We start from the raw sequence: 27,522 nt of genomic DNA, 5'->3' as shown, positions 1-27,522 counted from the left end.
AGGAAAACTTTCCAGAGAAAGTGAACAGGTTGGTCTCTAGCAGGCCAGTGCTCAGTGCCTGGTGGATGCCTGGTAAGCATGTGCTAAAAGACTGACCAAACAAGACTTGGAAGCAATAGAACTCTACCTGGGGGCACTGCGGGCAGGTCAGAGAGTGTGGGGAGACTTCCTGGAGGAAGGAGTCTCTGGCTGAGCACATGGTGAGGCACCAAGTGGGGACAGCTTCTTGTGTGAGGCTTGTGGGAGCCCCATCCTGGCGTGGGATTCTAATAGTGGCAGGCATGACCCTCCAGAGATGGCAGCTTTGCCATGACGGGCCTCTCATCATCATGTGTGTGGACTCCCGTTGAAAGGTACCTGCCTGGAGGAGCCTGGAAGAGAGCTCACCTCCAGCCTTGATGAAGTGGCATCTCTTTGGCACTTGGCCTGACTTCCTAGACCTCCCTGGGGCTGGAAGAGCCCGCCAGGGGTCAGTATGTACTGACCCTCACTCTGCTACCTCTTCTCATAACATAGAACCTGTGACCATGCACCTCTTAAAAAACTTTGTTTGCTTTCTCTGTCTGCATGCAACTTGTCCTTGGCCCTTTGGGGTAACTTGGGGATGACCTTCTCACTCACGTAGACCCAGGGCAGACATTAGGTCCAGATGGGCCCAGGTATGACATCCTTGGGGTTGGGCATGTGGGCAGGGTGACACCCCCCCACCACCACCTCAAGGAGCCCAAGAGGCTGTTCACACCTCTCTTAGCTCGCTGGCATCTTTCTGGCTCTCTTAAATTCACGCCAGACACTCTGGCCCTTTTCCATAAGTTATTTAGATTCCTCATGACAATCCTGGATTAAAGCTAAGGAGGACACTGAGTCCCGGTTGCGGGGGAGTGACTTGCAAGGTCTCACTGCAGGTAAGAATCAGAGCCAGGGTTTGAATCCTAAGCCAGCCTGTCACCTACGCCTCTGTTCCTAGGCAGGGCGGGCATTATTTTATACATCAAACAAGAGAGGACACCGAGGCTTACTTGGTAATTAACCAGCATTCATACAGTCTTTACTTTTTATGAACTCTTGCCTATACATTATCTCATTTAATTCCCACAACAATCTGACGAGGTAGGTATTAGCCCCACTGTACAGATGAGGAAGCTGAAGCTTGTACAGGAAGTGATTCATCCAGGCCACTTCCTATGAGTTAGGGTCCGGGTTCTCCTGACTCACAGTCCCCGTTCTCTACACCTTCTCCAGGCTGGCATGCCCCCTACCAGATAGCAGTGTGGAGGTGGGTAGAGGGAGCAGTGTGAGCTGTCCAGAAGCGTGAGCTGCCCACATTCTCTGTCTACCACTGCTTCCCCATGTGTGCTCAGGGCCTCTTCTCCATAGGCCAGGGATCCTCCTACCCCTCTCTCTATATCATTGCCCCAAATTATTTTTCTTCATAACTCTCATTGCTGTCTGATGTTACATCATGCATTAATACATAGGTTTTTTATTTCTCCCTCAGCAGAAGTTAAACATCCTAACAGGCAGGACATCATCTTCTGTACTCACTACCTTCCCCAGGACTAGTATTAGAGCTTAGTACCTTGTATGTGCTCTACGCTTTGGGTCTTACTCTATCCCCACCCACGCACCTCCCCCAGGAAGCCACCTTTGACCACTCATTCCAACTTCTTCTCAGCTTCTATTTCGGGCAGTCATGCACCCCTCTTTCTGGGCTCTTGAGTATTTTGGTCTGTCTCATTAGAACTCCCTCAAGGCTTTGTTCCAGAAGTTTCCCCTACCACATTGCCCACTTCCCTCCTCTTTGCCCCCTAGATCTTGTCTTTGGGGCCCCGGCAAAGCCTCGTGGCCTCCTCGGAGCCTCCTCTGCGCTACCGTCACTCTGCGACCTCTTCTCATAACACACACCTATGGCCATGCGCCTCTGGAAAAACTCTGCTTTCTCATTTTGTATACCCCTTCCCTCTCTGGAGGTGGGAGGAGCAATGCCAGTAGCCACTGCTTAATCACCTAACAAATGCCACATGCGCCTTATACACGTTTTAAAATTTAATGTTCCCAACAATTCTGTGAGGTGGGGATTATGACCCTCATCCTACAGATGAGAAACCCAAAGCTAGAGTTAGGTAACTTGCCTGAGCTCACAGAGCCAGGCAGGGGCAGAGCTAGGCCAGGGCCCTCTTTCACAGATTTAGGGGCTTGGGGCTCAGATACTGCTGCTCTCAGGCATGTAAGAGGAAGCCCAGAAAACTTGGGTTTCATCAGCCCCAGGGTGTGGCCTTCCTTGTCACTTCAGTATCAGATATTGGGCAAAGAGGTACTCACAGACACCCTTCAACACTCCAGCCCTGCACTGGGCCCTGGGTCTGAGGGCTGCTTGGAAGCACATGGGTTGGGATGTAGAGGGGAATCACACTCCTTGTACTGCCAATCTCATCAGAACGTCCCCATGAGACTTTAAGCATGATATGGACAGAGGAGGCTTTGCCAAGCTGTGTTCCTGAAGTCTGGGTATGAGCTGGCTTGTTTAGTGGGGCCAACCTTCAACAGTGTGGCATTGTACAGGTGATGGGGGACCAGGAGCCTGAATGCCTGCCTTAAGTCCTGGCTCCCACACCCTGACATCGAGCAAGTGATTTTGAATCTTTTGGCCTCACCTCACCTCAGTTTCCTTCTCTGTGAAGCGGATTGCCAGTCCTCCCCTTGCCTGCCTTCCCAGAGAGTATTGTGGGACGGTGAAACCCCACATAGATGCAGGAGAAGGGGATTACTTTCTAGGTGGTAAGAGAGGTGCTCCGGGTCTCTCTGGCAGCTCTACTCCGTCTGCCTTCCCCAAATGTAGGAGCAAATGAGCTGTGTAAAGCAAGTGCTGCCCGGGAGCAGCTATTTGAGTTGGTTATTGGGAATCTTCCCCTACAGCCTGTCTCATCTCCCCCACAAAACAAATGTAGGTAGCAGGGTTGTGTTCCCTTTATAGGCGGGGACACTTGTGCCTAGGGAGGGCAAGAGAGGCTCATACCCCATCTCTGGGGTTGGTCCTCAGTGATGGGGCTGGATTGGCCTCCTGCCAGGCAGCCCAGTCTAACTTGGGCATCCAGGCCTATAGCTGCCTCTGAGGTAGCTCTGGATTTACTTATGGATTTGCTCAACCATGCAGTAAACTTCTATGAGCTCCTTTAACCACAGACAAATCAGGTACCAAGTCCTGGCACCCAGGAGTCACTGGCAGTGGGATGGCCAAGTAAAGTGACACTGGTGCTGTGGGAGTGGGCAGAGAGGGTGCGGGTGTGGTGAGGGAGCAGATTGGAGCTGGGACTCGGCTGGATGCTGAGGCTCCCTGGTGGCCCCACTCAGGAGTCACGAACAGTCAGGCTGGGTGTGAAGGTGGGGGCATGTGGTGGCATCTGATTGCAGCATCAGCATCCCTACCAGCTTCTGCTGGGCTCCTCTCAGCCACAGCTGGGGCAGAGGAATTACTGACAGCCAGGTGGCAAGGGCTAGCAGTGGTCTAGGGGTGCCCAACCGAACCCTCACTTCCTGTCTGCCTGAGCAACTATACCAGAACTACTGCAAGGTGGTAAGCTCTAAGTCCCAAATACCCTACCAGGAGTCCTCAGGAGGGTGGATGCCAGAGATCACAGACTTCCCCCTCCATACCCCCACTTCATAGATGGGGAAACTGAAGCCCTGAAGCCCAGAGAGGTGAGGAGACTTAGCATGGGAGTTGGTGGCAGAGCTGAGACTAGAACCCTAACTCGTGCTGCCACATTACCTGCTGTAGAAGATGCCTTCTCCTGACCTACCGCTCTGAAGGAAAACAGGTTATTCATTTATCCCTTTCCCTTCCGAGATCCCTACCACTTCCCCCTGCTTTGTTGTGGGGAGCATACAGAAGGAACTGGGGGACCCACAACATCGAGGCAGATGCAAGCCTGGAGGTTGGGCCTGAATTGAGTTCAGCTCTGCCAGTCTCTGGCTGAGTGACCTTCACCCAGTGTCACCATCAGAATGGGGTGTTGATGCCAAACTCACAGGAGTCCAAGTGCCTGTGCAAGGGCATGGGTGGGAAAGAGGGGGTGTCCCAAAGCTTTATGGGCCTCTTGTGCATCATAGCTGTCACTCAGCCCTGCAGAGAGGGAGCTCAGTGGCTTGAGGAGTGGCCAGAGCACCCCCTTGGGGCGGCCAGGGCACTGAGGATCCAGATAAGGATCAGACTCAGGCCTGGCCCCCGGGCAGTTTCCAGTGTGATGCAGAATCAGCTTGTAATCAGCAGTTAGTACAAGGTCAGGGGCTATGGATGCCTTGAAGAGGACTCTCTCTTGTTTCTCCATTGTGCAGGTCTGACTTTATCTTCAAATAGGTTATCTTCATGGGTGGTAAGATGGCCCCTGGCAATTCCAGGCTTTCACAGACCTTAAAGTTTATCATCCCAGAGAAGGAAAGGCCTTCTCTTTCCAAAGGCTTCCTGCCCTAGATATCTCTGGGTTTTGAAGGATTTGTTGCTTTATCTCATTCTCAGGGAATCTTCAAGTGAGCAAAGCAGGGAAGGCCTCTACCTAAAATATTTCTTAGGTGGACTGAGGGCTCCTACTGGCCCACATGGGGTTCAACATCCATGGCCAGGCCAGGTCCCAGGCCTGGGCTCCATGGTCAGCCAGGTTGGGATCGTCTGAGAAGGCCTGGGCCTGAGAAATGCAGAGGAGCAGTCCTCCCAACCTCCCTCTCCAGGAACCTCCCCACTCTGACCCCCATAGAAGCACTTGGCATTTGGTATTTGGGACCTAGAGCTCACCACCTTGCAGCAGTCCCAGTACAGTTGCCCAGGCAGATAAGAAGTGAGGGTTCACTTGGTAGACTGCATTTCCCACTTGTTAGCAGAGCAAGCTGTGGGTGGTAGTTGGGGCTGGATAAGACAGGGTGAGAACCAAACGAGCAGTGTGGGAAAAGCCTGAGCTCTAATCCACCTTGCTGTGGGACTTGTGAGACTCCCACAGGCCGTCAGTTTCCAGTCTATATAATGAGGTGAGGGTTGAACTAGGTGGTATATGTCTCCTGCACTATGACTTTACCTAATTTTAAGACATTTAATAAGGTTAACAGAAAGATTTGAATTAGGCATGATGATGAATTTTTGGGTCTTCTCGCTTGTTTCAGTTCAGGATATGACATCAGTGAAATTTCTATACTCCTCCTTCAAGCAGGAGAACTGGACAGGATCTGGCCCTGGCACCAAGGTTGGGAGCTTGATAAGCTGACTCCCAGCGCACCTGTTCCCTAAGCACCCCTCAAACCTCCAGCTTCGGGGGCCTGCCTGCAACGGGAAGCAGTCAGCCACGAGAAGGCATCCATTGCCTTTTTTTCATGCAGAGTAGAAGGTGGTGGCCCCCAGTGCTGTCCCTCAACCCTACCTGAGTCCTTGGACTGAAGCACTTATAGTGGTGTTTCTCAGACTTAATCACCTGGGGATCTTGTTAAAATGCAGATTTTGATTCAGTAGATCCAGTCTGGAGCCCAGGGTCCTGCATTTCTAACCTGCTCACAGGTGATGCTGATGCTGCCCTTCCCAGACCACAGTTTGAGTAGGAAAGTACTAGAGTACATTTTGTCTTCTCTCTAGCCAGGGAATTCAGCCTGCCTCAGATGGAGCAGGAACTCACCTGCCATTTAACCAACTCCAAGTGAAGCAGGAAGCCATGGCTCAGGAGGCAGAGCCAGTGAAGATGACTTGGCTGGAAGATGACTTGGCCATACCCAGTCCTTGGATCAAGGGTTCAAGCCTATGCCTGGATTTCACGTCCCTCCCTTATATACTCACCCAGGCCTGTCCCCACTTGTAGGTGAAGGTGAAAGATCGTGAGACCCTCAAGGATAAGCATGTGATGAACTCATCTGTCTAGGCTCCACTGCTGGACAGGCTGATCAGGGCCTGAGCATTACCTTCCCACTGTGTCCTGTGTACAGAGCCTTTGCACTCAGCAGCTGCTCTGGGGAAAGGGGAGATCCTCTAAGCAGGGTCAGGAATGCTGAGTTTCAGTCCTGGCTCTGCTGCCTACTACCTGGGTAGCCCTGGGCCAGTCAGTTCCTGTCTCTGAGCCTCAGTCTCCCTGGCTGTCTAATTAGGCTATGCTGGATGACCCCAGAGGGCCCTCAGGCTCTAGGATGGATTGTTGGGCAACTCTGGAGGTGGGAAAGTCCTATGAAGGTAAGATTTTTATAAAGCGGGTGAAGGAGCTATTATGAGGCAGACCTCTGGAATGGCTCTGTGGCCCAGCCTCTTTATATGCTTTTGTGAGTTCACATCCTGCCGCCTCCACCCCAGTTATGCCTGTGAAGTTATTAGATGCTACTGAGCACCCAGTTTATGCAGTGAGGATATGGCAGTGAGCCCTGCGAGCTTGCCTGGGGTCACATAGTGAGTGGAACCAAAGTCTGAACCTAGGTTTAACTCTTCTGCTAAACCAAGCCCCTTTCCTCCAGGGAAAGGGGCCATCTTGAGGCCTCGCATTTCCTACCTTCCTCCTAAAAGTCAAAGCGTTTGTTAACTTGATAAGGGTAGGTCTCTTTCTAAACTCTGCTGTGGCTCTGTTCTGCAGATTTTAAAGAAAAGCAAAGGCTTGAGTATAGCCCCTAAATCCCTCTTTCTCCCTGCTCCCAGCTTATATGCTCAGTTGAAAGGTTATGAGATCCTCAAGAACAAGATTGTGACTAACTCATCTGTGCTCTGGGCCTTGCATGGAGTAGATGGTATGAAGAAATGTTTGATGGGCACACAGTAGGCTCTTGGTGAAGATATGTTGAGCAAAGGGCATAAACTGGGGGCTCAGCAAAGAGGGGTTCGAGGTGGCCTACTCCTTCAGCTGCTGGAAGGAATGGGGTATGAGTGAGGAACCTTTACCCATGCTCCTTTCCAGTGCCATCTCTTGCAGTCACCAGGCTTCCTGTCCTCACTGCCCATCAGCTGCTGGAGTCCAGGGCGTCATCCTGGGGGCACCAAGCCAATTAAATGGGGACATCTCGTCCTAAATTCCAGGCTTGGCACTTGCTTGATAGCAAACATAATTACAGCCCTCAGTGTCCTTCATGCTGCCTGAAGCTCACTGGCCACTGGGCCCTTTGGAGAAGCAAAGGCTCCCACCTGACTCCTTTTGGGGCCCCACGCTTTGTGCACTGAGGTGAAGCTGAAGATGTAAATCTCTCTGAAAGTGGTAGTGGTGTGGCAATCAGTGGTATTGGGGGTGGGGGCAAGAGGATTCAGCTCCTTGGAGAAGAGGTATTAGTCTGGGACATGCAGGAGGTAGGGCAGGGATTGGGGATGCTCAAAGTACACTTGGAGAAAAAAAACATTGCAAATTGGATGTTGAACCTCTGTCCTTGGCCTCGCAGACAGATAGCAAAGATTAAATATTTGTACTAGATCCAGATAAAGGACAGGAGTTTGACTGGGGTGGAGGGGACAGAAGAGAACTGGTAATTACGAGAGATTTTCCAAGGCCCAACCCTGGGACTAGCCTCTTTAGATACTTCATGTAGTCTCCAGAATGACCCTTCGAGTAGGATACCATTCCTATTGTGTATCTATAGAAACTAGAGCACAGGGAAGTATGCCAACAGCCCAGAGTAACAAAGCCATGGGGTTGGGGGCTAGGATCTGAACCTGGGTCTGTCTGATTCTGTAGCGGATGCTCTTCTCACATCTAGAAGAGTACCTGTGGGAGGTGGAGTTTGTATTGGGGACCACACAGCTGAAGGGAAGGGTGACAGTGGACTGACATCTGCCCTCTGCCGTAGGTACTGGCTCCAGCATCCTCTCCGCCCTCCAGGACCTCTTCTCCGTCACCTGGATCAATAGGTCCAAGGTGGAAAAGCAGCTGCAGGTCATCTCAGTGCTCCAGTGGGTCCTTTCCTTCCTTGTAATGGGTAAGCTGGGCCTTAGAGGGAGAGTAGTTGGGCAGGCATGGTCCACTTCCCCAACAGAGGTTAGAGCAGAAGCTATGCTCTGCAGGGGTGAGGGGGTAAGAGTAACTCTTACACAGGCTGCCCCCCTAGCACCTTTCCATATTCCAGATCAAGTGCGCTACCCCTCAACATGCATGAGGATTCAGTGAGATTCAGTGGGAGGTGGTGTGATGGCTCCCATTTACAGATGGGAAACCTCGTCTTAGAGAAGCTAAGTAACTTGCCCAAGGTGACACAGATTTGATTCCCTAATCAAATCTGTGTCACCTTGGGCAAGTTACTTAGCTTTAGGACCACTAAAGCCTGTGCCTTTCCCACAGTGCCACCCTGCCCACCAACAGACATTTTCCAGCAGGTATGTTACTTTGCTTTAAGGTGGTTGCCAGGTTTAAGTCTTGAATCTCTTGCAAACAAGCCATGACCTTACATAGGTTACTTGAGCTCTCTGAGTGTTAGTTTCCTCATTTTGAGTGCGAGGAAAGTGCCTGCTTCACATGGCTTTTGTGATGATTGAAGATAAAAAATGAGAGCACCTGGCACAGGGCCCGGTCATGATGGGCCCCCATTACATAGGAGTTGTTGGGAGGTACCCTCAGACCCTATTCCCAGCCCACACCCATCCTCTGCTGAACACATTCCCCAGCTACTTCCCAAGGCCTGCTCCCAGCTGTCTCTCAGCACAGCCCATGTCGATGCTTTGGTTGCTTTTTCTGCAGGTCTGGCTAGATACCCTCACTCCTTAGGTTGCCATCCAGGCCAGGGGCAGGACAACACAGATTAGCTCAGGAGAGGCAAGAGCCCTCTTCTTATTCCCCAGACCCCTGTGCTCTCAGCATAGCAGACAGCTTCCCCAGTATGATAAGCAGATGAACCTGCTGCAGAGCATCACAGAGTACATTCCAGTGCCTATGAGTGAGTGCTTCTGGGTGACCCACTCTTTGGGACTGTATAGGCTGGTAGGGTTCATCAGGACTTACCATGTCAGTGCTGAGCAACTGTCCTTCCAGCAGGCGCATGGGGGGCTCTGAGACTCTGAGACCATGTTTGCAGGGCCAAAGGATGGAACTTCACAGGTGAGGAAATGGAAATTTACAGAGTTCATCAACTACCTCATACTGTGAAGCACATTAAATCGCAGAGTTGGGATTTGAGCAGAAACTCAGTGCATTCCCCAGGTAGCCCACCTTACTGGAAGCCCAGAATTAGTGAACCAGGGCTGAAACAGCCAGTCTTCACCTTTAGGCTTTGGGGGAGGAATCCATGAACCCTTAAAATTAGATGCAAAATTATATGTGAGAGTATATGCACATTTTTCTCAGGAGAAGGGGCATAGCTGTCCTCAAAGTCTTACAGGGACATGCAGCCTCAAGAAGACAAACACTGGTTGGAAGAACTGAGCAAACTAAACGGACTCCCTCACGGCTCAGACCCCTAGCATGGCTTGCATTTGGCCACTTACTAGAACCCCAGAGTTGTGAGCATAGTGTGACCCCTCCTCGTTCAAAAAGGAAGTGAAGAAGAAAGTACTGGTACCAGGACAAGAACCCAGGGACTCCAGCCTCCCAGACTCCGTGCCTAGTCTGCTATACCAGCTCCCTTTGTTCCCTGTTGCACCCAAAAGCCACCACTATCCCTGTCTTAGTAGGTATGGGCCTGGCTGTTCGGGAGCTGAGCAGCTTGTAGAACACCAGCCCATATAGCATGTGATGGGGACTGGCCCCAGGCTGCAGGTTAACAATTGATCAGACCCAACCACATCCCAGAAACCGGCCCAGCATCTTCTGAACACCCTCGCCTTGCAAGACCTGGTTGAACAGGCAGATCTGCTGAGCTACTGCTAATTACCACCCTCAGCAGCCCCAGCCACTCCCTACCTCTGCCTGTCAAACCTGCTGGCAGAGGCTTACCTGGCAAGCAAAGGCCATGGTGGCTCTGTTGGTCTCTCTCTGGACCACCACTTCGTGCCATGGAACTCTCTGGTATTCTTGTGAGGTCTGTGTCTTTTCTCAGTGTTTTAGAGTATTTAATACAAGGTGCATTGGATTTCAGAGGAAACTACTGATAATAAAATATAAATATCTAAACAAAAACAAAAATTAAAAAAGAAAAAAATATATAAAAATATCTACACATTTAAAAAAGCTGATTAGACATGTAATAACAGATGCCTTTTTATTACAGTAAATAAAAAAGATCTAGTAGCAAGTGTAATAATTACTATAATTCTTAAGTAGAGACGAGAAGAAATGATTTTTTAAGATATCTGCAACTGCTCCAAAGTTCCATGAAAATACCTTTGTTATCTATTCATGTCATAAGTACTGCTAATAATTCTGTGATTTGTCACATTGGTAAGTGAAGGAAATGCCAAATTTCTATAAGAGATATGTGAAAATTTAGATGTCATTTGTTTCCCCATTAAAGTCCATGGATATTATGTGCCAGGCTAAGTTCAAACATCATATTTAATTTTCCTAATGCCATGTAAGGAAATTAAGGCTTAGGAATGGGGCTTGGCCAGTAAATGGCAGGGCCAAGGCTCCAGGTCTGTTTGGTCCCAGAGTCCACACTCTTCACCAGGCCACACTGCTGCCTTCCCTGCCATTGAACGTCCACAGGCTGCCCTGCACTGTGGGCTCAGGGCTCCAGAATTTTATATCATAAGTTTCTTTGTAGGCCATCATGATGTGCAGGGAGGGGGTGATGTGTGAAAGTGGTCCTGAGCTTTCCATGTGTGGGGCAAGCAGGGCCTTCTAAGCTTCTCATGAGCTCAGCGACAGTGGTTTTTGCTGCAGCCCCACGACCTAAGAGCAAAGGCTGCTGTTCAGAGGACAAGGATTAGGCTCTGAGAAAGGAAGGTCATTTGGTGGATTTAGTTCATCCTTTCGCTCTTTCTGTATTTCGTTTCTGAGGATGGAGAGATTAATCTGACCTGGTTTCTGCTCCCAAGGAGCTCAGGGGCTAAAGGACTGTCTGCTGGAGGGAGTCTAATGAGGGAGGCATATGATGAAAGGGATGGTGAGTGGTTTCAGAGAGGACTGTGGACACATAGGGGAAGGGAGGGAGCCCCCAGCTGAGAAAGGCCAGGTTAGAATTCAGTCTCTGGAAGCCCCATCAGGTCTCCTTTTCTCCACTGAGGCTGCCTCAGCAGTGGACTAAGGACAAATGGGTAGGGATACCTACCTTCTCAGAGAGACCAGCCCTCTAAGCAGTGAGGCTTGGAGCTCAGGCTCCTCTGGTCCCTCTACCCCTCAAGAGAGTTAGAGGTTGCTGGAAGCTAGGTTTCCAGAATGCTCAGACCACAGCCTGAAACTAATGATCCCTGCCTGGCCCACCTGTAGCATCCATTTAGAGGATACCACTAGAGGAGCCTGGATGCCTGTGGAGTCAGTGGGGGGCTAGAGTCATCCCTTTTCAGGCCTAGGAAAGGGAATCAGGCAGACTGCTGAACAGTAAGATGACTTTGTAGGCAGCCTGTAGACATAGCTATTCACCAAGCTACTGTAAGCTTTTCACAGTTAGCTTTTAACAGGCTCTTGTAGGCTGCACATGCTTCCCTAGAAACTCATCTTCCCTATCTGCGATGTCACACTCCTAAGCTGGTCCTGAAAAATTGGACATCTCATCACTCGGTGTTCACTGCCCCTCCCAGCAAGAGAGTTGTACCCTATTTTTAGCTACCCAGGGGAGAGGCTGGCTCAGGAGTCTAAAACAGGGCTAGATTGGGGGGCAACAAGGGGCTACCATTTCCCTCCCCATAGGCTCATGGAGAGTCTACATCCAGCCTTATCTTCTCCCATGGGAAACCAGAGGAGGCTCAGCATGGTGAGAACATGGCATCCAGAGCCAGGCAGCTTACAATGCCTGGGACCACCAGGGGTTCGGCACACAGCAAGGGTTGGCCTCCCTTCTTGGGCAGTGGAGAGAGTCCTGGAAGGAGGCCATGCTTCTACCAAACACAAGTACCTGCTGCCTTTGCCCTTGTGCTGAATGCCAGGGATCAAAGAAGAAGGGGCCCCCCAGTGTGGGGAATTCACGGGCAAGAGATAATGTGTAGATAGTATGATGCAGAACGCTTCTTGAAGAGCTGAGGTCTGAGACAGGCCTTAAAGGTTGGGTAAAAAATGGAAGGAAAGAAGCCTGCTGAGGGCAGCTAGTGGCAAGCCATGAGATAAACTAGGCATGGCACAAGCTCTCCTTCCCTTCTGTGCCAGGCCAGGTTAGTCTGTTTTATGGCCTACAGGCCCAGAACATGGTGAGCAAAGGAAGCCAGCCCCCAGGCAAGTGTTCCAAGTGTGCTGTTAGGGTTTTTTTTTTTTAACCTTTGAGACAGGGATTCCCTCTGTCACCCAGGCTGTAGTGCAGTGGCACAGTCATGGCTCACTGCAGCCTCAAACTCCTGGCTTAAGCAGTCCTCCCACCTCAGCCTCCTGAGTAGCTGGGACTATAGGTACATGCCACCTTGCTCAGCTAATTTTTAAATTTTTTGTAGAGATGGGGTCTTGCTATGTTGTCCAGGCTGGTCTTGAACTTCTGAGCTCAAACAGTCCACCCACTTCAACCTCCCAGAGTGCTGGGAGCCACTGTGCCTGGCTGCTGAGGTTTTTGAGGGGAGGGAGGCTGAGCTCTGCGCTTTGGCTTGGGACTGCCTGACCATCCTTTATGTTGGAAGGGGGCCAGTGCTCGTCCTGGGCAAGCATCCCCTCTTAGGTCCCTCCAGTGATGGTCTGGGACTTTGGTGAATTTATAAAATCTGATGCAGAGAATGGGCTTTAGAGTCAGACCTGTGTTTGAATCCTGGCTCTGCCACTGTCCTACTGGGTGACTTTGGGCAAGTTACCTCCTCCTTGAGCCTCAGTGTTCTTATTTCTAAAATGTGGCAAAGTTGCCCTGCATCACCCTTAAGACAATGGCTCAGCCCAAGTCTTGAGATGCAGAGGCACTGGGTAGGTGTTCCCTCCTCTTATCCACAGTGTCTAGGCTGGGCACTGGCATGGGGGCACACAAGGAGGGGACAGTAAGAACAGCTTCACAAGAACTGAAGCCTGTCTCCTTCAGTGCTCCTGCTCAGAAAACATGAAGCCCATGGGCCCCTCGATGCCAGGACAGTCCATCAGAGCCTGGGAGATGAAGCTCCTCTTGTCTCGGGAGCCTGTGCCTCACTGTGCTGAGCATTCCTGTAGTTATTTCTTAGGGGATGTGGGCCCCATGCCCATGGCCCCAGCTGTGCCTAGCTTAGTGCCACAGTAAATACTCTATCCACCATGGCCCGGGGGGAGAAGAGACCCAGCAGGACTTGACCTGTGGCCATCTGTCCCCCAGGAGTGGCCTGCAGTGCCATCCTCATGTACATATTCTGCACTGATTGCTGGCTCATCGCTGTGCTCTACTTCACTTGGCTGGTGTTTGACTGGAACACACCCAAGAAAGGTAAGTGCAAGGCCTCCCTTGCCTACCCCTCACCCTGGGGATGCTCTCCCTCCTACACAAGCTGAAGGGCCTCATCCTGAGTGCTGTCTCTTTTAACACCTGCTTTGTGAAAAGCACTGAACTAGTTCAGTGGGTAGTTTTGGAGGGAGGTTAAAAGCTCCTCAAAGGGCACTGTTCTGGTCCTCAAAATAGTTCACAGTCGAGGATTTGTATAACATGAGGCAATGAATGTGGAAAGGAGCCCAGTGCGAAGGGGGCAAAGATGCTGCATGGGGTGATGGTCACTGCTTGGGTTTCACACTGGCCCTGTCTGGTCTGCCTTGCCCAAATGTACCCCCAACCCCACCAACTCTGTATTTTATTCCCTGGAAGGTGGCAGAAGGTCACAGTGGGTTCGAAACTGGGCTGTGTGGCGCTACTTTCGAGACTACTTTCCTATCCAGGTAAAGTGCTGTGGGTGTTGTCTTGGGAGGGTGGGAATGGATCGTAAATCTGAACTTGTGCCTAACCAACCCACAGGGAAGCAAGTTTAGACCAGTTGGTCTCTGGGTTTCCTTCCTACTGTGCCACTAGCTGTGCTGGGGACCCCACTGCTCTTCTGAGTACCCATCTTCTCTGAGCCAGCCCCGAGGTCCTGACAGGGAAACTGTGGCTCTGTCTGGCTCTCTCTGGCCTGCAAGCTGGGCTGGTGAGGCACAGCCATCTAGCCTTGATGCATATGGGCAATACTGGTGACTTGAGGATAACTGTGGCAGAATCCTGAAGGTTTTCACCACAGGAGAAAGACTTATATGGCTAGCTCACTCAACACCCTAGTCCCAGCACACCCTAGCTGCTGAGGTACCCCCACAGAAGGGAAGGGTGCTGAAGAGTGGAGGCAGTGCCTGAGTGTGAAAGTGTTCTGGCAGGTGCAGGGTGGTGTATATTTTCTGCTGTGAGTCAGTGACTGAGATATCCTGGTGTGCTGCCTGGGGGTAGTGGCTGGGTAACCCTGCATTCCTTCACTGCATCCGGTATTGTGGGGGTGGCAGGGCCAGCTCCTTCTGCTAATCCTTAGCCTAAGCCCAGTCTTCCCAGGACGTTCCTGCTTCTCAGGGTCAGGGTTCCTTCTCCTTTTCCTGACCCCATCTATCTGACTGCAGAAAATTGGAAGCTGTTTTTGTTGGGAGAAAGTTGCATCATAGGACCCAACCCTCTTATTTCAAAGGTAAGGAAACTGAGCCTCAGAGATGGGCAGGACTTGTCCAGGCTGCATAGTCTGGGATGATGGCAACATTGCAACCATAATAGGGCCTAAGTTCTTTTCCACTGATTTCCTACTACCTGTTTCTGTGGGAGAGATTCAATCCCTGAATTTACCCATTGGATCGATTCTAGCTTCCTGGGTCTTCCTCTCCCATTTTGCTGCTAGAGATCTGCGTTTAAGTTCCTGCCCTGTCACTCCATTCATTGACCTGCCACCCTTGCTTCCTGTCCAGTGCGGGGCTCTGTGCTGGGCGTAGGTACACATCAGCCCTGCCCTTGGGGTGGGCTCACTGTCTAATGGATCCTGCTAGGCTTTGTTACTTTCTGCCATGGGCCATGAGCAGACTTTCTCAAGCCTGCTGAGCCTCATCTGCAAAATGGAGCTGTCTATATGATGAGAAGTGATCAGTTCTAATTGGGTATGAGTGATGATAGGCTTCTCTGCTTTCTCTCTTATGTCAGGGGCCAGGCCCCAGTGTTCTCTGTAACCACTGTGACTTGGTCTTCTGGAAGCCTCCAGGAGGTTAATAACTCCTTCCACTTAGAACAGGATGACCTAATGACCATTGGTCAGACCTGGGACAGGCAGCTGTCCTTCCCTATCTGATCTCCACCCTTCCGAAAGAACCAAAACAACCCCCCATATCCTTCTCACATCTCTGTTCCAATAAATCAGCTGGGAGTTGGAGCCATAGGACACATGCAAATGGGCCTTAGGAGGGCTCTCTGGAGCACTAGGACAATAAGCCAAATGGCCCAAAGCAGGCTGGGGTGTTGAGCCTCAACCTGGGGCATAGGCTGGGCCCTGTCCCTTGGGGCCTCGTCTCCCCTTCTGTACAGGCAGGATTTGGCCTTGGTGATGTGACATCAGGTCTGACACTCTGCAGGGGTGTGCATGACCCTCCTGTCCCACCCCCTTTTCCTGTCCTCTTGCCAATGATCATATAATGAAGATCTGCCACTGTACCCACTCACCTGCCTACTCCCTTCCTGGTGGGACTCTGCTCTTTGCCACCGGAGCAGCTCATCTGGCCCAGAGAGTATCCTTTCTGTTGGCACAGGTGGGGCTTGTGTGTTAGCAACAGCCACCAAGACCACCAGCCACCTGGAAGAGAAGCAGGCAGTGCCCCAGGCCACCTCTCCCCGAGGTATAGGCAGGATCCATGGAGAGGAGACTAGGAAAGACTAAGCTTAGAATCACCTATCTGTCCATCTGCCTCATTTCACTGATAGACTGACTGAGGCACAGAGAGAAGGGACTGTCCCATGGTCATGAAGCTTAAGTAGTAGCAGGATTAGTGTAGAAACCAGGGCTGTCTGCCTTGGGGCCCATGTTCTTACTCCTGTGTTCCTCTCACCATCACCATGCCTTGCCATGTAAACTTAAGTCTTTGCTCTTCTGTGGGCCTGGATTTCTTCCTTTATTCAGTGCTGTGGTGTGACAAGCCTATCTGTGCACCTTTACTCTCCTGGGAGGCAGAGTATAAGGAGTGACTTGATAGGAATGTGTCCCAGACTGACATTAGCCAGCAGGCCTGGCTTGGGTATCATATTAGGCTGGGACTTTGCCATGGTAAACAGGTAGCAAGAGGACACAGAGCAGGCATGTCAACAGAGCCTTCATTGGTGGTGTCTCTCCCACTCCCTCCAGAACGGACGTTCTCTCCAGCCCTGTGGGAGGACAGTCTGACATGAAAACAGATCAGAGCCGGTCAGATGCCTACATTCTTCTGGGTCCTACAGCAAGGCCATTGACCTGCACTGTGTCTCAAGGCACCTCATTCAACCAAATATCCCATCAGATAGAGCCTTGGAGAGGGAGGAAATGATTGAAAGAGCCACCTAGGGGCCCACTGGGTGACACATTTTCATCCAGCAGCTCAGGGAATAGTGCAGCGAGTGGCCTGCTCCAGACATGCAGGTTGATTTGCCGTGACCTCCACAGGAGAAGTGTAACTCCCTTCTCTAGGCCTCAGCTTCCCCCCTGTCATCCAAGGAATGGCCTAGACCTTTCAGGGCTCTGCCAGCCCATGTTGTGCTGTGGGTTCCTGTTTATCGGGGCCCAATGAGAAGTGGGGGGCATGGGAAGGGGACAAAGATGCTGTATGACATGATGGTCACCTGCCAGGGTGACTATCCCAGGCCTGGCCATGAGCTCAGAAGCAAGTTTCCAAGTTTCCTGCCCGGTATTGGCTGCTCCAGCTCTTCCCTCAATGCCTGCCTACCTTTTTCATCAAAACTGGCTCAAGGAATTTTTTAATTCCAGCTTCACTGAGAGCTAACTTGGGGGTCAGACCTACTTGTTAGTCAAAACATTAGAACAGCAATCTCACAGAGCTCATGTAAACTAGATTTTGAGATCTTTTCACTGTCCCCAGCCCCACTAGCCATGAATTAGACTGCTGCTGTTACCCATTTATTTGGGGGAGCAGCTGAGAATTGGTTGGGTTTTAGAGCAACTTTAATCTGCTTACCAAAGGCAAAGCAGGAAGAAGACCATCAATGTCCCAAGCAGTGGGAATGAGACTGAGGGAGACTTGCTTACATTTGCACAGACTGACAGCACCAGAACTAGGAATGGTGCCAGTCATTCTGTTCCATCCCCCTGAGCCCTCTGTCACCTGAAGATTGGGATTTCAATTTTCCAAGGCCAGCCAGCAGCACCTCTCCCCCAGAATTACACCCAAGGTCCTTCAACTTTGCCAGGAGGTTCCCAAATCTAGAGTCGCAGAAGCTCTTGACATTCTGCTGGTGGCCAGTGATTCTGCTTCCAGCTGGCACGAGTGCAGGGAAGGGGCACTTTCCAGCACTCCAGTGGGAGTGTCATTGACGTTACCTTTCTTGAGGCAGGGCAGCCAACAAGATCAACGTGTTCATTTCCTATTATCCAGGAATTGTATTTATAGAAATCTGTCTCACGAAAACAATCAGATATATGGACAAAGATAAGGTATTTATTGAAGCATTACTTCTAAGAGGGAAATTTTGGAAGCTTTAAAAATGTTCATCAATCAGGGTTCGAGTCTGTGCTGTTACATGCAAGAGCACTGTGCAGTAGAATACTAATGCAGCCATGAGAAGATGTGGAACAGGGGATTTTGATAAGGACAGATAGCTTTATGTTTGGTAGAAAATGATATAAAAATGATATCAACTCATATAACCTTAATTTTGTGGGTTTTGAAAAAGAGCATGTGTATTTTTGAGTAGAAAAAGGACTCAATACATCAGATTGTATTATCTGGATGGAAATATTACAGGTGTTTCTAAATTTTCTTTTTGCTTTCCTATATTTTTAAAATTCTCTATGAGTTTTACTATTTTCCTTTCTTTCTTTCTTTCTTTCTTTCTTTTTTTTTTTTTTTTTTTTTTCTCTTTTGAGATGGGTCTCACTCTGTCATTCAGGCTTGAGTGCAGTGGCACAATTCAGTTTACTGCAGCCTCTGCCTCTTGGGCTCAAGCCATCTTCCCATCTCAGCCTCCTGAGTAGCTGAGACCACAGGTTTGTGCCACTGTGCCCAGCTAATTTCTGTAATTTTACAGAGATGAGGGTTTCACCGCGTTGCCCACGCTGGTCTCAAACTCCTGAGCTGAAGCGATCCTCCCACCTCAGCCTCCCAAAGTGTTGGGATTACAGGCATGAGCCACCATTCCTGGCCCTATTTATTATTTTTCTAATCAGAATAAAAGTGATGTTTTTATGAGCAGAATACCCTTACTCAGTATCTCTCTCAGCATCCTCCACCCTGATCACGTTCCTTGTAATGCAGGGTAGTTGTCACAGGCTCTGTCTCTCTTGGCTCAGGGTTTAGGGAAACTGTGTCACCCACCCCTCCAAGCACCAACCCCAGAGCAGGGGGTGGGCCCTGAGGAAGCCAATCATCATTTGGAGCATCCCAGTGTCCTTAATACCACAGATCGGGTCCTCAGCTGCTGCAGCCTTACACTGATCCCTACCCTAGGCTGGCTGGCACAGGGCTGTCGCTTGTCCTGTCCTGTCCTTTCTGCCTCAGAACTTAAGCTGAGCCCAGCAGGCTGTGGGGAAGTTTCCATTCGAGCCAGCTGCAGTGTCCCTTCTCCAGGCCAGGGGAGTAGGAGGTGGGCTGCCCGTCTCACTCTGTGAGCTGTTAAGGAGGCCTCAGAGCACAGGGTCAAGTAGACCCTACCTCCAAGGAGCTCACAGTCCAGGGAGACTGATAGTGGAGGCAGAGCTTGCAGCCAAGGCCCTAGTTGCCAAACTCAGGAACTTGGACTTTACTCACATGAAGCCAGACACCCTCTCCAGTCTGAGAGTGACAAGGGTTGGATTTGAGTCTTAGAATAATCACTCTGGCTGTGGCAAGGAGGATGGGCCCAGAGGGAGGGAAGGCAGGAGGCTGGCAGAGTGTAAAGAAGAGGAGCTGCGGGCCGGGTGTGGTGGCTCACACCCGTAATCCAAGCACTTTGGAGGCCAAGGTGGGCAGATCACCTGAGGTCGGGAGTTCAAGACCAGCCTGACCAACATGGTGAAACCCCGTCTTGAAAAGAAAAAAAAAGCAGAAGAGGAGCTGCTCTGTGCTTGGCTAGGGACTGAGAGGAAGAAGAGCAAACATGGTCCACCCCTTCCCAGAGACCCACAGTGCAAATGGTAACTGCCCAACACCAGCACTGTGCCCCTGAGGATGAGAGTCTGAGGTCAGGTGTGGAGAGTCATTGCAGCCCTCAGGCCCATGGAAGCCCAGGGGAAATGATACATCCATTCCCTCCCTACCCTCTGGGTGTGCCCCAGTACCCCTCTCCCAGCCAGTTTCCTCTAACCCAAGGTCATCCTTGCAGCTGGTGAAGACACACAACCTGCCGACAACCAGGAACTATATCTTTGGATACCACCCCCATGGCATCATGGGCCTGGGTGCCTTCTGCAACTTCAGCACAGAGGCCACAGAAGTGAGCAAGAAGTTCCCGGGCATACGGCCTTACCTGGCTACACTGGCAGGCAACTTCCGAATGCCTGTGCTAAGGGAGTACCTGATGTCTGGAGGTGAGAGTCCACCCCTGCCTGCTCCTGCTGGGCACTCTTGTCAAGGCCTGAGCCTCTCCATCAAGCAGGGTGACACAGGGAACCAACACACCATTCCTTGGTGCTATATTAGGAGACGGGCCTGCATTAGGAGATGCAACCTGCTGCAGACACAGTGAGTCAGGGCTGAGAAGAAAAGCTGTCCATACAGTCTTCAGAATTCAGCTTGGATAATATCTTCCTTAGGAAGCCTCCTCTGACCCCCTTTTCTGGGAACCCCCAGCCACTGTGTTGCCCTCTGTACAACCTGATTGTTGTCCTTGGCACTGTAATTGTTCACCCTCCTGAAGCCTCCCACCAGCCTATGCATTGGGATCCCTAGCACCTCGCACCAACTTGGCAGAATTAGGGCCCAGGGAATATTTGCCAAATGCATGAATTCCCAAAACAGCCTTGTATCATTAGCTGCATTTTCCAGATGAGGAAACTCAGGCTCAGAAAAATAAATAGCTTACGCAGAACTAGTCAACTCCAAAGGAGCTGAGTTAGGTCTGGGGCCCAAGTCCAGGGTTCTTTGTGTTTTGCACCTGACTGTGTACTGAGGATAGGGAGTTGATCCCTGGGTAACCCTGACTGTGTGTCCTCCCCTCCCCTCAGGCATCTGCCCTGTCAACCGGGACACCATAGACTATTTGCTTTCAAAGAATGGGAGTGGCAATGCCATCATCATCGTGGTTGGGGGTGCAGCTGAGTCTCTGAGTTCCATGCCCGGAAAGAATGCAGTAACCCTGCGGAATCGCAAGGGCTTTGTGAAACTAGCCCTGCGCCATGGGTGAGTGCCTCCCTACACACACACAGACACACACACAGACACACACACATACACACACCCTCCAGTGCTTTACACACACACTCTCTCTCTCTCTCTCTCTGGTGCTTTCCTCAGCATGGGGCAGCAGGCTGCTTGGCCCCTGAAAGCAAGACCCAGACCCCAGGAGGGCATGGAAGTCATTTTGTTAGGGAGGGGATGTTGGATCCCAGACTGCACAGTGTGGGCCAAGTTTGCCCACGTGTAGGCTGGGTGTCTGGGTGGGCACAGATGTAACTTGTGGCCTGTGGGCCCTTGCAAGTGGGCTGAGAGTCCAGGCTTAGATGCAGTACTAGACCACTTGGGGCCAGAGTACATCATTTTGCTGGGAGAACAGGAGGTCAGGAAGGAAGTTGGTGTGGAATGTGGCTGGAGGACAGCAGCTCTTTTCTTTGTCCCCTGGGGACCTTACCTCAGGCTTTGGAAGAAGAGGCTGCCCTGCAGGCTCAGCCCTGGACCAGTCCCTGGGGACACAGTTAAATTGGACCCAGTCCCTACCTTCAGGGAGCACCAAGGATAGGGGAGGGTGGAGAGACAGACGGTGACAACACAGTGTGCTGAGACTGTGACACAATGGTATGAGTCCAGGCCTGAGAGAGTCCTGGGTTGGCAGTGGGACAGAGAGAACTTCCGGCAGAGGCAGCCCTGCAGAAAGAGGTGGAAAACAGGCATTCCAGAGCAGGGTGCTTATTCTTCCCTTTGCCTGGGGGGCCCAGAGCTCTGATATGCTCCCCAGTCACTAGCAGTGGGGCAGAAGGCCCATCAGAACCTGGTAGAGAGGGAACATGTGAGCTTGGGACACCCCAGGTAATTCTGGTATACCCAGTTGGGGGAGGGGGCCACTTGACCAGTGTCCAGGGCTTCTAGGCTGACATAGAAACTGAAGCCAGTAATTAGGGTGTGATAGACCCTGGCTTCTCCCTTCCAGAGCTGACTTGGTTCCCATCTACTCCTTTGGAGAGAATGAAGTGTACAAGCAGGTGATCTTCGAGGAGGGCTCCTGGGGTCGATGGGTCCAGAAGAAGTTCCAGAAATACATTGGCTTTGCTCCATGCATCTTCCATGGCCGAGGCCTCTTCTCCTCCGACACCTGGGGGCTGGTGCCCTACTCCAAACCCATCACCACTGTTGGTAAGCCCCCAGCCTGCAGGCCACCTGGCTCTGATGGTTATGCCCTTAGCCATGAGGACTTTGAAGTGTTGGGTGCTGATGGGCTTGGTCATGACGGGTAGGAGTAGAGTTGGGGGAATCAAGCCTATGCAATGAGCCAAGCAAACTCTTTGATGCGTGAGAAGAGAAAACCTGCAGTCTCTGAGTTTGGAGCACCCACTAGTCTATTAGGGAAAACTATTATAGCAAAGACTAGTGGGGGAATGTGATGAGGATGTGCAGGTGCTCTAGGGAGTCATAGCAGATCCCAGGGAAGACGTAACTCTTGCACTGCTAACTGATAGGAATTATCTAGCAAAAGAGAGGAGGAAATAGAATTTTTATCAGAAACAACAGCCTAAATCAAGTTCAGAAACAAGATTGTGTAATTTTTTTGAAGAACAGAAAGAAAAACATTAATATGATTGCAGCATAGACCTGTCAGAAGAGTGGAAAGCATTGGGTGCACTTGGCCCTCATCTGTGTTGTTTTGGGTATATTTGGGACCATTTAGAGGATTCTAAAGAACTACCTATTGTAGGGGTGTGTGTGTGCATGTTAATGGATCCCCCAGGAGCATGTGGGCCCTCAGCAGTGGACTTGAGGGCCAAAGCTCACACAGATCTTTGCGTTCCTAGGCCAGGTGTCCTGCTTTGTACCTTTAGATAGAGACAAAACAACAGGGAGGCAGCAGGAACATTTCCACGCACAGCTGTGGTGGGGGAGGGCTGGGTCCTGTGGGCAGTATGAAGGAATTTGCTCTTCACCTTGAGAATGGAGAGTGTTTGGGAGGGGAGGTTCAGATTTGCATTTTTAGATGATCCTTGGAGCTGTTAGATTGAAAATGGGTTTGAAAAATGGAAGCCACAAGACCAGCCCAGAGCCTGTTTTGGTAGCCAGTGGCTCGGGCTAAAGGAGTAGCAGTGGAGATGGAAGAGATGTGCATGATTTGGGAGAAATTTCAGAAATAGCATTGGCAGGACATAGGAATGGAATGGGTATGGAAATGCAGCAGGATAAGAAAACAAAGCAATGTACAGATCCATAAACACTGGTCTTCTCCCTCCTGCCCTTAACCACTCTTTTTATTTTTATATTTCTTTACTTTTGAGACAGGGTCTTATTTTGTCATCCAGGCTGGAGTGCAGTGGCATGATCTTGGCTCTTTATAACCTCCGCCTCCCAGTCTCAAGTGATCCTCCCACCTCAGCCTCCTGAGTAGCTGGGACTACAGGCATCCACTACCATGCCCAGCTAATTTTTTTTCTATTTTCACCATATTGCCCAGGGCTGGTCTTGAATTCATGAGCTCAAGCAATATGTGGGCCTTTGTCTCCTACAGTGCTGGGATTACAGGCATGAGCCACCATGCCTGGCCGAGTTTTTAAAGCATGTCACATTTCTCACAGAATCCTTAGACAAGCCCTATGAGGAAGAATCCCCATGTGACAGATGAGGAAACTTGAGGCTCAGAGAGGCAGAATGGCTTGCCCAGAGCAGAGCAAGAGCAAAGCTATTTACTTGATGCCTTGACTCTCATAGATCTTCCTAGCAAAGTGCAGTGGTTTCAACCAGTCTTGATTCCATTTGCTGCTCAGCACCTGTGTGGCCTTGGGTGGGTCCCTTCACATGCCCTTGGGCCTCAGTCTTTTCATCTGTAATAGGAGACAACCTGAGATGCAGCATGTAAAGCATTTGGCACAGTTCCTGCCACATGGCAGGCCCACAGCCCAGTGTCACTGCCATCAGCATCATGGTGGATGTCCCGAGGAAGGGTGTTGACTAACCAGAAGCCTCTGCCCTGTCCTTGCAGTGGGAGAGCCCATCACCATCCCCAAGCTGGAGCACCCGACCCAGCAGGACATCGACCTGTACCACACCATGTACATGGAGGCCCTGGTGAAACTCTTCGACAAGCACAAGACCAAATTCGGCCTCCCAGAGTCTGAGGTCCTGGAGGTGAACTGAGCCAACTCCTGGGAGGAACCAGCTACAAATCATTTTCTATCAAGTGCTTTTTTGTTCTGTAAATGTGGAAGCGTCATGGGTGTCTGTGGGTTATTTAAAAGAAATTATAATAATTTTGCTAAACCATTACAATGTTAGGTTTTTTTTAAGAAGGAAAAAGTCAGTATTTCCAGCTCTTTCACTTCCAGTTTGCCCTGTTCTAGGTGGTGGCTAAATCTGGGTCTAATCTGGGTGGCTTAGCCAACCCCTCAAGACTGTCAACCCCTTAGCCAACCTGTCAAGACTGACAGGAAACTCAGTCTTGGCTCACAGGGGAAGAAGGATTGCCATTAGTGACTCAGGCCAGTTAGATGATTCACTTTTTGTCCCTAGGGATGAGAGGCAAAAGCTATTTCTCATACGAGCCCCTCTATTGCCACTATCCCACACTCGTCTGGTCCTGAAACTGCAGGACCAGTCTCTCTGCCGAGGAGGAGTCGGAGAGCATCATTGCCCCGTTGTGTGAGGCCAGTGGTAGGCATCTGGAATGCTCCAGTTTGATCTCCCTTCTGCCACCCCCACCTCACTCCCAGTCACTCACATCGGAGCCTGGACTGGCCTCCAGGATGAGGGTGGGGGTGGCAATGACACTGTGCAGGGGAAAGAACATGACAATGTGCATGCACCATTGCAGGGAGAATGCAGCCACCATGAACTTAGTGGAATAACTGGTTTTTCTTGGGTGGCTGAAGACATGCACTCAGCACAGACTCAGCTTTGGCCTGGAGCTCACACTTCCTGGGTGCCCTCAGTATACCTTCCCTACACCTGAGTCTGGGTGTGAGGAAGAGGTTCCTCTTCAGAAGGGGCCTGGCCTTCTGAGCAGCAAATTGGTTCCAGAACAAGTGGCCCCGAACCCAAACCTCACGTATTTGTGCCTTCCTGAGGGGTTTGGGGCCAGAGAGGAAACCCAAACCTCTCCTGTGTGTTATCTCTTGATGACATCATTGCACCATGTCAGACTTTTGTATATGCTTAGAAAATAAATGAAAGCAAGAATCGTCTTGAGTTATTGCTAGGGCTGCATCTGCATCTGCTGATAGCACCTGGGGAAGACTGGAGCCCCAGCTGGCTACCCACTAAGCCCTCTAGCCCCTTGTGCCTTTGGCCACATGCCCTGCTGTGGTGTGTAAGTTACCAGTCACTGTAACAAACTACTTCAGAGCTCAGTGGCTTCCAACTGTATCTGTTGTCTCCCAGTTCCCAGTCATGATTTGAGGCTTAGCTTGGTCCTCCACTCAGGGTTTCTCATAGGGCTGCAGTCATCTCAGAGCTGGACTGAGGGAGGATCCACTCCCAAGGCCATTTGTGTAGTTGTTGGCAGGATTTACCTCCTCACTGGCTGTTGACAGAGGCCACTCTCAGTTCCTTGCCACATGGGCCTTTCCATGGGGTAGCTCACAGCATAGCAGCTGGCTTAGCAAGAAGAGCCGGTGAGCAGAGTGGTGTGTGAGCAAGATGGAAGTTCCAGCCCTTATAACATAACCTGGGAAGTGATATCCTGTCACTTTTGCCATATTCTGTTCATTAAATGAATGTTGCTAAGTCTAGCTCGCATTGAAAGGGAGAGGATTACACCAGGGAGTGGATGCCAGCGGGCAGGGGTCATTGGGAGCCACTTCACATGCTGCCCACCACATGTGGTAAAGGGCTTCCGTTCAGCTGTAGGGCCCTTAGTGGCTGAGCTGAAGGGTCCTTATGGGTCACTCAGGCCATGTTCCCTGCCCCTGGCCTCAGCTTTACCAAAAAGGCAGAGCCCTCCTGCTGTCACCCTAGTGATGACAAGATGCCACCTCTTTTCTAATTCCATTCTGTTCAGTGAGTACTAAGCACCTGGGAACCCTTCCCAAGACCAAAGGACCTCATTCTAACATCTTTACTGCCAGAACCGTCTTGCCTGTCCTTGCCATTCATCCCTCTCAGGGCCAACTCCTCTGTGTCGGAAGCTGTGAGAGAGCTGCTTGGGAGCAGAGACAAGCACTGGAAACAGCTGAGGATATGCAGGGCAGTCAGATCTGTGTCAGATGCCCCAGTCTGCCTGGGGGTGCCTCACTGAGGAAAGGACGCCTGAGCTGGGCCTTGAAGGGCTGCTGGGAGTCACCAGGAAAGGAAGGCAGTGAAGGGCAGAGCAGCAGGGGACGGATAGGAAGGCCTGATTGGAGAAAACGTTGCGGTTTGAAAGATGGAGGAGGCAGAGACAGCAGTGAAGCTTGGCTTGGAAGGGTGGGGAGCTGGTTTCTCCAGAGTTTCTATGTGGGCAGGAGGGCAGAGCAGTGAGAGGAGTGCTGGGAGGGTTCAACAGAAGCTGGCTTCTAACTCCAGGCAAGCCTCAGGCTGCAGAGCTCAGGTCAGGGACAGCCATTTCCTTTGGGATGGGGGAAAGACCTTTTTTTCTGATGAGAATCTCAACATCACCCCAGCCCTAGCCTGAGGCTGACCCAAGGCTGGACTGCAACTTCAGTCTCTGACTTTAAGCCAAGCTCTGGCCCTAACTGAGGTCACCCCACCAAGGTAGGCTGTTATTCTTAAGCACTGCTTTTTGTGAAGAGAGAGCACCTTCTGTGCACTGGGGAACTCCGCCATCTGCCTAAGGAGAACAATAGCCAGGTCCCAGATCCCAGAAGAATGCCCTCAGTGGGCTGTCCAGAGCTGAGACCACCCTGCTCTTAAGCTGTGCGTGGGGTGGGAGGGACTCCAGTAGGTTCTGTGAACATTGCCTTGGGATGGGAGTTGTTACCTTGGAAGAGGGAATTGGAATCTCGTTTCCCCAAAGATCATCCCTTGGGTGTGGTGGTGAGGGCAACCCATTGAGCCTGAAGATGGTCAGTTCCATGATTTGCCTGTGGTTCCCAGATATAGCCACAAGGGGGCACTGAAGATGGCTCTCGGGCATAGGCCACACAGGGGCTTTGGCTTATCACATTGTTCCAATCTCCTGTTTCTTTGTTAATCTGCCTAGTTCTATCCATTATTCAGAGCAGGGTATTGAATTCTCCAACTGAGGGGGATATGTCTCCCTCCAGTTCTGTCAGTTCTTGCTTCATGTATTTTGGGAGTTTGCCATTAGCTGCATGCATGTTTATATCATGTTTATATTGTTATGTCATAGATTCACCCTTTATCATTATAAAATGCTGGTCTCTGTAGTAACAGTTTTTGTCTCAAAGTTTATTGTGTATAACCTACCTTGGTACAGCCACCCCAACTCTCTTTTGTTCCTGTTTATATGGAATGTCTTTTTATTCTTTCCCTTTCAACTTATTTGTGTCTTTGAATATAAAGTGTGTCGTAGACATAATAGCATTGGATGTTTTTTATATCCACATTTCTACTGTTTGCCATAAGATTGTTTAGTCTCTTTACATTTAATGTAATTATAAGGTGGGATTTACATCTGTCATTTTGCTATTTGTTTTCGATGTGTCTTATTTTTTTATTTCCTCTCTCCATTCCTGCCTTCCTGTGTGTTAGACGTGTATTTTCTAATACACTATTTTAATTATCTTCTCATTTCTGTATATCTTTGAGTTATTTTCTTAGTGGTTGGTTGACACTTTAGTCCAGATTAATATGAGTTAAGATTAACATCTGGCTGGGTGTGGCAGCTCATGCCTGTAATCCCAGCATTTTGGGAGGCTGAGGTGGGCAGATCACCTGAAGTCAGGAGTTTGAGACCAGCCTGGCCAACATGGCGAAACCCCATCTCTACTAAAAATACAAAAGTTAGCCAGGTGTGATGGCGTATGCCTGCAATTCCAGCTACCAGGGAGGCTGAGGCAGGAGAATCACTGGAACCTAGGGGGCAGAGGCTGCAGTGAGCTGAGATCCCGCCACTGCACTCCAGCCTGGGCAACAGAGCAAGACTCCATCT

General features: G+C 50.6%; 1 protein-coding gene across 1 annotated transcript in view; it reads left to right on the top strand.

Annotated features, from left to right (window-relative positions):
- DGAT2 (diacylglycerol O-acyltransferase 2) overlaps positions 1-27,161 on the top strand; it is a 34,947-nt gene extending 7,786 nt beyond the window's left edge. Inside the window, exons 2-8 of the mRNA XM_003923484.3 lie at positions 7,786-7,914; positions 13,276-13,383; positions 13,756-13,826; positions 19,444-19,648; positions 20,285-20,459; positions 21,424-21,626; positions 23,458-27,161. Coding sequence (XP_003923533.1) covers positions 7,786-7,914; positions 13,276-13,383; positions 13,756-13,826; positions 19,444-19,648; positions 20,285-20,459; positions 21,424-21,626; positions 23,458-23,612 — 1,046 coding nt within the window. The 3' untranslated portion in view covers positions 23,613-27,161. The remainder of the gene's footprint in view (positions 1-7,785; positions 7,915-13,275; positions 13,384-13,755; positions 13,827-19,443; positions 19,649-20,284; positions 20,460-21,423; positions 21,627-23,457) is intronic.
- The last annotated feature ends 361 nt before the right edge of the window (positions 27,162-27,522 follow it).

This window comes from Saimiri boliviensis, chromosome 6 (genome assembly GCF_048565385.1).
Source record: "Saimiri boliviensis isolate mSaiBol1 chromosome 6, mSaiBol1.pri, whole genome shotgun sequence".
Taxonomy (NCBI): Eukaryota; Metazoa; Chordata; class Mammalia; order Primates; family Cebidae; genus Saimiri; species Saimiri boliviensis.
This window is presented reverse-complemented; position numbering and strand designations above follow the sequence as displayed.